Source organism: Equus caballus, chromosome 6, assembly GCF_041296265.1.
Source record: "Equus caballus isolate H_3958 breed thoroughbred chromosome 6, TB-T2T, whole genome shotgun sequence".
Lineage (NCBI taxonomy): Eukaryota > Metazoa > Chordata > Mammalia > Perissodactyla > Equidae > Equus > Equus caballus.
This window is the reverse complement of record NC_091689.1, coordinates 49,907,351-49,921,097: the sequence shown is the minus strand read 5'-3', so window position 1 is coordinate 49,921,097 and position 13,747 is coordinate 49,907,351. Positions and strand designations below refer to the sequence as shown.

Sequence of the window (13,747 nt, the reverse complement as noted above, 5' to 3'; positions counted from 1 at the left end):
AAAACTGAAATGGCAGACAGAAACACAAGAGAAAAGAAACAATGGAGAGACCTTGTCAAGGTGGTGGCGTAGGCAGAATCTGAACTCACCTCCTCCCACAAACACAACTAGGTTAAATTATTTTTGGAAAAATTACCCTGGAATGAAAAGTGAAAACTGGGTAAAAAGAACCCCCACAACAAAGAACACTCTTGACTGAGGCAGAGAGGAAGAAATTCCTCCTGAAGTGAAAAAAACCACCTTCTTGAGCAGCAGAGCTTCAAAACTGGTCTGGTGGGAGCCACCGTAAGGTATGCTGCCCTCCTTGGAGAAGTGGGGACCTTGGCAGGGGCACATTACCACTATAAGCATCCTTCAGACTCAGCACAACTGAGATGAGTGTCCTACTATCTGGCTTCACTGGCTATTAACCGAAACAAGGAAAACCCCCAGAAAAGCTATTGGAGGAAAGCCGAAAATACCTGACTCTTAAAAGGCCCATGCACAAGTTCATCCATCTCAGAGAGCAACCTAAAATCACCAAAAGTACAGCTGCACAGTCCTTTGGTGAAAAGAGACTCACCTGGTAGGCTCTGGGTGCATCTCAGTGAGAGGTGAGACCTCTCTAGAGACTGAAACTTTGGTGGTGGCCATTGTCGTGACCTAATCCAGGCAAGTTGACACAGATGCTGGCAGATGCCAATGAGGTTCTTCCCCTGGCCTGATAGCCCAAGGGTCTGCCACACCCACTAGGGTGCAGATTTAATCCAGTTCATCCAGGGCAAGAAGGCTGACCTAGAGACAGGCCCCATCCAACAGCAAGCCCTCAGGCTACTTGTTGGCCTGCACAGACTGGGTGCCTTGATCCTCTACAGGCAGGCAAGTGTGTCTACCTCTGTGGGGCAAGCCCTGTGTGAGGACCAGGTGAACTGTGGGGGGTGTTGGTGGAGAGGTGGGGGCTTCTGCAGTGGGGCAACTGAGTATGCTCCAGGGGGCTGGGAAATGTGCACGGACAAGCGCTGTGTTGACAGTGTGTGTGTACCTGATGGGGGATGGGGCTTATCAGCAGCAGAAGACCTGTGCTTCACATTCATCCACAAAGATGATTGACTCCACCTTCCAACACCTGAAACAATTGGGTGTTCCTATGCCTAGGGCCAGCCCCAATCAACTGCAATCCTAAGAGAGCTGACAACAGCCTTGCAGGCCTGCGGTGTATAGAAACTTTAAGCCCTTGAGCCTAGCAACAAGCTACAATTGGTACATAGTCAATTAACAGGAAAACTGAAACATGAGTGTGCTATTAGACCTTACAGCCAACTGTGCTGGGGCTCCCCAAACCAGATTTACCAATAGCTGGCCAGAGAGGGAAAGACTAGACTCCCTGAGTACCTGCAGTAAGAGCAACTCTTCCACAGCAGAAGGACACAAGTAGCCTACAAAAGGGTCACTCCTGATCATTTGGACTGGTTATGAGAGGGAGGCATACTGCTGGGCCTCAAAAGGCATCTCTTACATAAGGCCACTTCTTCAAGCTCAGGAGACATAGCTGACCCACTTAATACATAGATATAAACACAGAGAAACAGGGATAATGATGAGACAAAGGAGTACATTGCAAGCAAGGGAACAGGACAAAACCCCAGAAAAATAACTAAATGAAACAGAAATAAGCAATTTACCTGACAAAGAGTTAAAACAAAAACTCATAAGGATGCCCACTGATATTGGGAGAAGACTGGATGAACACAGTGAGAACGTCAACAAAGGATTGGAAAATATAAAAAAGAAACAATCAGAAATGAGGAATACAAAAGAGGAAATGAAAAATTCACTAGAAGAACTGAATAGCAGAGTAGATGATACAGAAGAATGGATCAGTGAGCTGGAAGAAAGACTAGAGGAAATCACCTGAACAAATAAAAGAAAAAAGAATTAGACAAAATGAGAACAGTCTAAGGGAAATCTGGGACAATATCAAGGGCACTAACATTCACATTATAGGTGACCCAGAAAGAGAAGAGAAAGACAAAGGGGCAGAGAATCTATTTGAAGGAATAGCTGAAAACTTTCCTAATCTAAGGAAAAAACAGACATCCAAGTACAGGAAGCATGGAGAGCACCAAACAAGATAAATCCAACAAGGCCTACACCAAGAGACATCATAATTAAAATGTCCAAAATTAAAGATAAAGAGAGAATCCTAAAAGCAGCAAGAGAAAGGCAACAAGTGACATACAAAGGAAAGCCTATGAGGCTATCGACGGACTTCTCAGCTGAAACCCTACAGGCTAGAAGAGAGTGGTATGACATATTTAAAGTGATGAAAGGAAAAAACCTACAGCCAAGAATACTCTATCCAGCAAGGTTATCATTCAGAATGGAAGGAGAGATAAAGGGCTTCTCAGACAAGCAAAAATGAAAGGAGTCTATCGCCAAGAAACCAGTTCTACAAGAAATGCTGAAGGGACTTATTTAAGTGGGAAAGAGAAGACCACAAATAAGGATAAGAAAATTATAAAAAAATAACCCCCCAAAAGCCATACAATATAATCGCTGGTAAAGGCGAAAATTAAGTAAAGGTAGCAGATCAACCACCTACGAAGATGGTATATAGGTTAAAAGACACAAGTACTGGGGCTGGCCACGTGGCCAAGTGGTTAAGTTTCCGCGCTCCACTGCAGGCTGACCAGTGTTTCGTTGGTTCAAATCCTGGGTGCGGACATGGCACTGCTTATCAAACCATGCTGAGGCAGCATCCCACATGCCACAACTAGAGGGACCCACAACTAAGAATACACAACTATGTACCGGGGGGCTTTGGGGAGAAAAAGAAAAAAATAAAATCTTTTTAAAAAAAGACAAAAGTACTAAAATTACCTATTACAATGATAAGAGGGTAATGGATAGACACACACAAAACAAGAGATTAGGTATGATTTCAAAAACAAAAATATGGGAGGAGGGGAGTAAAGGAGTAGAGCTTTTAGAAAGAGGTCAAGCTAAAGAAAATATCAACTCAATTTAGATTGCCATATATGTAGAACAGAGGGGAAGGGGGATGGAGGAGGGCAAAAGGGGTGACTAGGCACACATGTGTGTTGATGGATTATAATTAGTCTTTGGGTGGTAAACATGATGTAATCTACACAGAATTCGAAACATATTATGATGTACATCTGAAAGTTATATAATGTTATAATCCAATGTTACTGCTATAAAAACAAAAATTAAAATTAAACAAGAAACTAATTTAAAAAAGAAACAATGGAAATACAGAAGAACTGGAAAATTAAAGATAAAACAGAAATTTTAAGCTCTTATATATCGATAATCACTCTAAATGTAAATGAATTGAATTCACCAATCAAAAGACACAGAATGGCTGGATGGGTTAAAAAACAAGACACAACAATGATGCTGCCTCCAGGAAACACATCCCAGCTCTAAATTTAAACATAGGCTCAGAGTGAAAGGATGAAAAATGACACTCCAGGAAAATGGCAAGGAAAAGCAAGGGGGTGTAGCCATACTTGTATCAGACAATGCATACTTCAAGAGAAAAAAGATAATGAAAGACAAAGATGGCCATTATACAATGATAAAAAGGACATTTGACCAAGAAGACATAACACTTATTAATATATATGCACCTAACACAGGAGTACCAAAGTACATTCAGCAACTACTAACAGATGTAAAGGGAGAAATTGACACAACATAATAATAGTAGGGGACCTTGATAGCCCACTTATGTCAATGGATATATCATCCAGACAGAAAGTCAACACGGAAACAATGGCCTTAAGTGAAACAACACCAGATGAACTAAGTGGATATATATAGACCATTCCATTGAAAAACAAAAAAAATACATTCTTTTCAAGTGCACATGAAACAGTCTCAAAGATAGACCATATGTTGGGAAACAGGCAAGCCTCAATAAATTTAAGAAGATTGAAATCATGTCAAGCATCTTTTCCAACCACAATACTCTGAAACTAGAAATCAGCTACAAGAAAAAATGTGGGAAAGTCACAAATATGTAGAGACTAAGCAACATGTTACTGAACTATTGGATCAATGAAGAAGTCAAAGGAGAAATCAAAATATTGCTAGAGACAAATGAAAAGGAAAACATAACATACAAAAAAGTGCAATTAATCAAAAGTAGTACTAAGAGGGAAATTGATAGCAACACAGACCTACCTAAAAAACAAGAAAAATCTCAAAACAAGATTACCATATACCTAAAAAAATGAGAAAAAGAACAAACAAAGAGAATACTACGAAAAGCTGTATACCAACAAACTGGATAACCTAGAAGAAACGGGTGAATTGTTAGAATCATAAAACCTCCCCAAATTGAATCAAGAAGAAATAGAAAATCTGAAGAGACCAATCACAAGCAAAGAGACTGAGACAGTAATCAAAAACCTCTCAAAAAGCAAAAGTCCAAGACCAGATGGCTTCTCTGGTGAATTCTACCAAAGATTCAAAAAAGATTTAATTCTTATCCTTCTCATACTCTTCCCAAATATTGAAGAGGACAGTGCATGTCCTATCTCATTTTATGAGGTCGATATTACCCTGATGCCAAAAACAGACAAGGACAACACAAAAAAGGGAAATTACAGGCCAATATAACTGATGAATATAGATGTGAAAATCCTCAACAAATTACCTGCAAGTCAAATAAAACAATGCATTAAAAGGATCATACACCACAATCAATTAGGATTTATTCCAGGGATTCAGGGATGGTTCAACATTCACAAATCAAACAATTTGATATGCCACATTAACAAAATGAAGAATAAAAATCATAATCATCTCAATAGATGCAGAGAAAGCATTTGACAAGATCCAACATCCATTTATGATCAAAACTCTCAATAAAATGAGTGTAGAAGGAAAGTACCTCAACATAATAAAGGCCATATACGACAAACCCACAGCCAACATCATACTCAATGAAGAAAAACTGAAAGCCATTCCTCCGAGAACAAGAACAAGACAAGGATGCCTACTCTCATCACTCTTATTCAACGTAGTACTGGAAATTTTAGCCTGAGAAATTAGGCAAGAAAAAGAAATAAATGTGATCCGAATTAGAAGGGAAGAAGTGAAACTCCCTATTTGGAGATGACATGATACTAAACATAGAAAACCTTAAAGAATACAACAAAAAGACTACTAGAAATAACCAACAAATACATAAAGTTTCAGGATACAAAATCAACTTACAAAAACCCATTGCATTTCTGTGCACTAATAGCAAACTAGCAAAAAGAGAAGTCAAGAACACAATCCCATTTGCAATCACAACAACAAGAATAAGATATCTAGGAATAAATTTAACCAAAGAGGTGACAGACCTATGCACTGAAAACTATGAGACGTTATTGAAAGAAATTGAAGAAGACATAAACAAATGGAAAGATATTCCATGCTCATGAGTTGAAAGAATAAACATTTAAAATGTCCATATTACCTGGAGCAATCTACAGATTCAATACAATCTAACCAGAATCCCAACGATATTCTTCATGGACATATAGCAAAGAATCCTAAAATTTATGTAGAATGACAAGAGACCCTGGATAGCCAAAACAATCCTGAGAAAAAAGAACAAAGTTGGAGGTATCACACTCTGAACTCAAATTGTACTACAAAGCTATAGTAATCAAAACAGCACAATATTTCCAGAAAACCAGACACACAGATGAACAGAAGAGAACTCACAGCCCTGGAATAAAACCACCTATCTGTGAACAGCTGATCCTTGAGAAAGGAACCAAGAGATTACAATGGAGAAAGGAAAGTCTCTTCAATAAATGATGTTTGGAAAACTGGACAGTCACATGCTAAAGAATGAAAATAGGACACTATCTTACACCATACACAAAAATTAACTCAAAATGGATTAGACTTGAGTGTAAGACCTGAAACCATAAAACTCTTAGAGGAAAATATAAGCAGTAAACTCTGACATCAATCTTACCATTATCTTTTTGAACACCATGTCTACTCAGTCAAAAGAAACAGGAAAAAATAAACAAAGGGGACTATATTAAATTAAAAAGCTTCTGTGAAGTAAGGGAGACCGTCAACAAAATTAAAAGACAACCCACTAACTGGGATAAAATATTTTCAAATCATATATCTGGCAAGGGAATAATTTCCAAAATATGTAAAGAACTCAAGCAACTTAACAACAAAAAAATAAACAACATGATCAAAAAACGGGCATAGGATATGAACAGACATTTCTCCAAAGAAGATATACAGATAGCCAACAGGCACATGAAAAGATGTTCAATGTCACTAATTATTAGGGAAATGCAAACAAACTACAATGAGATGTCACCTCACAGCCATCAGAATGGCTATAATTAACAGAACAAGAAATAACAAATGTTGGAGAGGATATGGAGAAAAGGGAACCCTCATACACTGCTGGTGGGAATGCAAACCGGTGCAGTCACTATGGAAAATAGTACGGAGATTCCTCAAAAAGTTGATAATAGAAATACCATATGATCCAGCTATCCCACTACTGGGTATTTAACCAAAGAACATGAAATCAACAATTCAAATAGATTTATGCACCCATATGTTTATCACAGCATTATTTACAATAGCCAAGATGTGGAAGCAACCCCAATGCTGATCAATAGATGAATGGATAAAGATGTGGGATATATATAGAATGGAATAATAGCCATAAAAAAGACAAAAGTGTGCCATTTACTACAAGATGGATGGACTTTAAGGGTATTATGCTAAGTGAAATAAATCAGACAGAGAAAGACAAATACTGTGTGATTTCACTCATATGTGGAAGATAAACAAACAAATAGATAAGGAGAACAGACGGGTGGTTACCAGAGGAAAAGGGCATGGGCAGGGGTAAGGGTTAAAGGGGCACATGTGTATGGTGATGAATAAAAACTAGACTATTGGTGTTGAATATGATGCGGTCTATGGAGAAACTAAAATACAATAAAGTACATCTGAAATTTAGACAACGTTGAAAGCAAATATGACCTCAATAAAATAAAATTTTTAAAAAATAAAAATGGAAAAAAGAAGGGATTCAAGAAAACTGAATCTAACCCAAGAAAGAGAGAGAGAAGAGAGACAGATTAGCTTGACAAAAATGATAATTAAACATATAAAGAAACTAAGCCAAGTAAGACAAAAAGTTTTTTAATATAAGAATTTGTAAGTGGCTATCATATTGCCATGCTTTTTTTAATTTAAGAAATGTTTCAAGATTTTGAACTCAGTGGGCAACACCAGGAAAACTGAGAACCCTAAGTTACTCATGAGACTATGTCAAACAGAGAGACCATTTCACTCACAATTTTCCCTCTGCTTTAATTCTTCAGAGTATTTTGAGGTAAAGTTTTTCAACTCTTGATACATTTTCTAACTTATTTTTGAAAATAGGGTGCTCACTTGAGATATTATTATACATATTCATGTATAATGTTTTATTTCTCTCCAACTGTTTCATTACACTTCTTTGCATGTCATAGTCTGTTCTGTTGCAGGAGATGAGTTCGTGGTGATCTGTAATTCATATCAGTAGATGAATGACTTTAACACAGTCAACATCTTTCAGTAAATTATATTAATATTGCAATGGTTATTTAAAATTTTAATGGAAAGCACACATTTAAATCATACTTATATAAGTGTGGAAAGTAATCTTATATAGTTTTAAGATTAAAATTTATTTGAGATAAAAAGGTTTAATGTTACTCAACAGAGCACTAGTTTCTTATTTAAGGAAATATCCAAATAAGTTTAAAAATACAAAAGAAAAAACACCTATGTAAGAAGAAATTTCAAAAACAAAACACAGTGTAATTGGGTAGTGTTTTAATAAAAATCCAATCACAATTTTGAGACTAGGAGGCATGAGAAAGTATCAATGAGCCTCTATGTTGTGAGTTTGAGTTTCCTGACAGATCTAACCATAATTTAAGGATGTAGAATTGGTAAACACCAGCTTCAGAATAAAAAGAAAATAATTTCTGAAGACAGGAATTCTATCTCTAAAAACTTCAGAAGTTTCAGAAAACTTCAGACCTTCTCCATCTTGTGGATTATTTTAACATAATCCGGGTTGTCTAGATAGACTGATGTTAGTTTACCAGCCAGCCCTGCAATTTAACAGAATCTTTAATTTTTTATTTAAATTTTATGATGACAATGAGATAACATCACAAAGATTGGACACTCAAAAAATGTTAGCAATTATTCTTATAATCATCCCCTTTCTATTCCTCAGGATGTCTGTGTACTCCCTGTTGTAGGAGGAAGGGGAGGGGGGGAGAGCTTTTTCCACTAGCATCCAGCTTTGAGAAGAGATGCTCCTAAAATATTGAGGGCTTAAAGAAGCCTTTTAATTATCAAATAAATAATTAACGGATATTTAAAGAAACATTATTGCAAGAGTTGGGAAGGTAGTCAAGGAAAAGAAGAAGACATAATCCATTTAGCAAAGGATGGAAACATGAAGAAAAGGAAAAGTGTTAAAACTATAAAGTGTAAAGTAAAATGATTGAGCTATGATCAAATATTCCCCACCAGTCACTTATAAACCACACAGAACTGGAAAAGTACTTTGGGATCTCTAACCCTGGATATTGAGGGAAAATGTAGCTATAGAATATGATTGTGGTAAAGATTAAATGAGATAATGTATGTGAATAACTTGGGAAAACATTAGTACTCAAAAATGTTAAGTAATGTAATGTTATGAGTATTTACTTAAATTATTAAACATAATGATATAAAATGATAGCTACTCTGTGATAACTAAGATATGAATGTATATTTCTATGTTTTTATAGTTATCTCCCATTGGCAGATTCCAATTGTTTTTAGTTTCTTCACCTTTTCTATAATTTGAAGGTTTTGCAATGTACATGTATTAGGTCTTTATTAAAAAAATATATGTTAAAGGAATTGTATTCCTTTTTCCTTAAATATGTAACTCATGCCTAGTGTAGACCGAGATTTGCCTTTTTTTTATAAAGCTATTTCATAGTTCCTACATGTTTGTTTACCTATTTGTTCATTCACTGATTCATTTAATCATTTAACATATTCATTCAACCAAAAATTACAAAGAATGAATAAGCTATAGTCCGTGCCTTTAAGAAGCTTGGAGGATAGAGACCTTGTCTATTAATTATTGTACTAATGGTAGGAAAAATTATAGAAGTTCTAGGAGAAAAAGATTTACCATTTGGGAGAAATTATCTTTCAAATGGCAGTACTATGAAGCCAGATCATATTTATCTGAAATTGTGATTCCTAGAAGAAAATAACTGGCTATTAATGAAAATATTAGAAGAAAAAGAACCAAGTAACGACAACGGCATTTTGAAAGATGTTTGCAATTAGAATGAGTTGGGCAAGGAGAAAATGTCATGAAAATGTATAATTTGGTTCAAATAAGTGAAATTATTATGAAGACTCTCAGAGTATAAATTATACTTTTGTTGTATTGATTTTACAACTTTTAGAAAAACAGGCTTTACATTACTTTAGCATTACTCTACCATGAGTAGCTGCCACTGAGGGAATCTGATGTTAAAGCATCCTCGAGAGAATGACTAACGTGATATGGTCATATAGAAATGAGACCTGTTTCCCTCTCTATTTGGAAATTTGATATGAATATGACTCAGGACTTGGATTCACTTCCAATGTGCCTGATAAAACAAGAGACCGCCTCAGAGAAAAGTGAAAACTTACTCATTAAGCCCAGGGTTCCCAGTCCAGCCAGCACTACTAGGTTCAGCGTCAGCGAAATGAAAGCAACGCTACACCACGTTTTCGATGGAGCGCTATGTCCTATGAGGAAGCATGAATTTAGAAACATGACATGAAGCAAGACGTTTTACGTTGCGTCTTCTTTCCCTAACCCCCTCCATCCCCTGGACCTCAGTGTATGGGAGTCTTAGAACTCTATTTTCTTTTTTAGTGAAAAAAAATCATTGTTTGAGAAGTCAAGAAGTCCTTGATTATGTTCAACCAATGTGAACACATCTCTACATTCACATGTAGCAGTAAAACGCATAATTGTGAGTAAATGTGTGACATATTTTGGATGCTTTTATGGACACCTTCTTGTTTATATTTAGTAGTCTTTTTCCCCCCTGCTACCTTCCTAATCTTGCTCTCATTGATCTACCTTCCACCTTCAGGTAATCAGTGTTGAACCCCTGCTGGATGTTCCTCCTTACTTTTTCCATGATACTGTTGAAATAGATTATTTAATATGATTTCCAATCCATTCTCTGATGATTGATCTTTTCAAGTGTTCTCTTTAATATGTTGCTAGGAATTCATCTATTTCCTTTAGATTTCCAAATTTGTTTACATAAAGTTGCATAGTCTGTACTCTTATACATATTTATTCTCTCCCTGCATATGGCTGCATTTTAAAAATTATTCCTAATATCTGATAATTATTCTTTCTCCATTTTTCCTCAGTTTGACTATTGGGTTCTATTCAATGAAACCAGTTTTCAGATTAAATTTTTCTCTTCAAAAACTTTCTATTTATTGATTTAAGCTGTTTAAATTTGTCAATTCTCTCAATTTGTTTTGTGATTTTATTAATACATGTATTAAGTTGGGTTATTATATTCTTTCTTTTTTGCTAATAAAAGATTTGGGGTGATAATTATTTGTCTAATAGCTTCATCTGTTTCCAAAAGGAAATGTTTTCCTTTGTATCACATTTTAAATATCTATAATTTATTGTGCTCTTTTTGATCAGCATATTATTAAGAATATGTCTTTTCCCAAGTACTTAAGATTATTTGGGTTATCTTAATATTATTATTTCTAATTTTATTGTATTATGATCAGAGATATAAAGGTCAATTAATCCCTAAAAATTTAAAACCATTTGGTACATTTTTGAAAAATAAATTACCAACTCTTTCTTCCAAAGACATTCTATCTTAAGAATTCACAGTCATATAAAATATGGCATTTTAACTATTAAATAAGTGTGTTAATTTAAGTACTGAATCATTCATTTCTTATTTATCAGATTTTCCTCTAGGTATTCCATAGTAACAAAAGCAGTATATTAAAATCTCTGAGTTAAATTTATTTCAAATAAAATTCTCCGTGAATCTCTAATAATTTTTGCTTCCTCATATTATTTGATGCATACAGGTTTATTATTCTTAGATCTACTTCATGAAGTATATATTTCATCATTACATAACATACCTTTTCCCCTGATTTGATCTAGATTTAATACTTATTTGATTTTTTCCTTAGTGAAGTTTTAGTTTTATAACTTTCTTCTTAAATTAGTTATATATCTCCTATGTTATGAAATAATGTACCAACATTAATTCCTCCACCAATATGCTCTAATCATTCATTGCTTCTGAGTTGCAATAGTATAGTATTAGCATAGAATTACCAGTTTCAACCTCCAGGACTTTTATAATACTTTTATTCGCTTATCTCTTTTCTCCCTAATCATATGTTTTATTGTGAGAGTTTAGTAAAATTTGTTCTAGGCAATTATAGACACTCTCTTGCAATATGTCTATTTCATTGCAAAAATGATTTAGCACTTTTATTATTATAATTTTATTGTAGTCATTCCATCATCAGCTTTACTTTTATACTTACCTGTAAATTTCCTGTTATTTTGAGGTCTAATTAATTCATTGTGTGTCCGGAAATTTTCTAGAGCATTTTTCTCAAATGGCATGTATGATTACTTTTTATTTTGCTAGAATAGATGAATTATATCTTTTCCGAATTCAGGATGGATGTATGGTAGTTAATTTTTCTCCATATTTGCTCAGTACTGGATGATGTCTAATTATTCTTTAATTATTTCCTTGTTTATATCTGTTCTTTTTCCTCTTTATGGAATCATTATTTACTTGTTAGATCACTTGGTTTTATTATTCAAGTCCATCATAATTTTCCTCTCTTTAATTTTGAATAATTCCTTCTGTATGACCTTCCAGGACATTCAATTGGAACTTAACATCTTCATTCTCCCCTTCAACTCATCTACTGATGAATGATTACTCATTAGTGATGAGTCATTACAACGATGAGTTATTACAGTGAAAGTCATGTTGTTTCAATTTAAAGTTTTTGATGCCATCATTTAATATCTTAAATAATCTTATTGTGTTAGTTTTTAATTTGGTTATCTTTCTCTTCTAGGGATTCTATTTTACCAGCGGCTGCCTTTTTGAGGTATTTCGAGGCCTCTGACTCCCCTAAAATCAATAGCTTTTTATTTGTCTTCCCCTAGTTTTATTTACTCGGGTTTGAGATTGAGCTTTGGAGTACTTTGAGAAATGTCAAACCTATTTGTGATGAAAGTATAGTTGTTTCTTTCACCATGTGTCAGTGGCAAGCTGGATGATAAGATTTTAATTCTATGTTCTATAAAAGAAGAAACATGGTCCAATGTCTTCTCAGATGCAAAATCTAGTACTCTCTACAATTTAGGATTACAGAGGAACTTCTCTGCATGTCTATTCAGTTTGCATACTAGTCTTGTGAGGCCAGAAATACAAGCAAGTCTTCCTAGGACCACACAAGAAGGCTGGCTCCACCTTTCCTCTATGGAGTCCAATAATCTCAAGATATTAGGCCTTTTCCAGGGATCAGAGAGGCCTGAATCTTCCCCTAAGACCTATTTTCTGTGACTCTCCAGGGTCCTGACCAGCACAGAGGTCAAGAAAGCCATCACCTCTTCTCTTCAATGGAACCCCATAGGAGTTTTGGACATATGCATACCTTCAATGACCTGCCACCATTCAGGGGAGGTATTTGGTTGTAGGAAATAGGAACGAGGTGCATTTGGACTGATTGAAATGTTGATTAGAAATCAGTCTGGAATTAATTGTTAGAGTTAGATCTCATTCCTTTACCTTGGTCTTCTCTAAAAACTCCAACAAAATATAGAAAAGGGGTTAAAGAAGGCATAGATTCATAGTAATAAAGGGAAAGGAAACCACGAGAAGGGCATTCTGGAGGGTAGAGAGCAGACACAAAATCTATTAGTAACTTTATGGGCCCTCAGAAACTGAACCCAAGTCAACTGTGAGGAAAACAAAAGAAACAAATTGATTCTTACTTAAGAACCCTCAAAGCTCCATGCATTGGTGACACTTAGTATTCATCTCTCCAAGTGGAGGTATGGGAGAGCTTGAAAACTGAAAAAGTACCTGAGAATCTACATAAGATACAGATAGACTCCCCTCACCTCATATTTTCTCCTGCACTTCATACATCTGAGTTCTCTGGTACCTGAACAGAGCTCCTAAAGCCTTGAAATTTCCTAAGTGATAAGAACATTAGGAGCATCTCTTGTTCTAATATTTATCCTTGACACCATTCCTGACACAGGGCTCCTAAATCCTTGTAAATTCCTAAGTGATAGGAGCACTAGGAGCACCTTTTCTTCTAAAGAAGTAACTCTAGGTGGGCTCCTGCATGGCTTCTGGATGAGGGTTGACCACTGGAAAGACCAAGCCATAAAGAGAAGCTAGGAATTTTCAGCTACATCCCCCATTCTCTTGAGCAGGGAGAAGGGCCAAAGATGGAGTTAATGATTGGTCATGCCTGTGTGATGAAGCCTCCATAAAATCCAAAAAGTATCAGGTTCAGAGAGAACTTCCAGGCTGGCAAACACAGCACCAGGAAAGTGACACACTCCATCTCCATGGATACAGAAACTCCTCTG

General features: G+C 35.6%; 1 protein-coding gene across 6 annotated transcripts in view; it reads right to left on the bottom strand.

Annotated features, from left to right (window-relative positions):
* Nucleotides 1-13,747, bottom strand: part of LOC102147769 (uncharacterized) — a 78,180-nt gene that overhangs the window by 23,306 nt on the left and 41,127 nt on the right. For all 6 annotated transcript variants that reach the window (XM_070269849.1, XM_070269850.1, XM_070269852.1 and 3 more), the window contains one exon: nt 9,757-9,855. In XM_070269849.1, the coding sequence (XP_070125950.1) occupies nt 9,757-9,855 (99 nt within the window). The remainder of the gene's footprint in view (nt 1-9,756; nt 9,856-13,747) is intronic.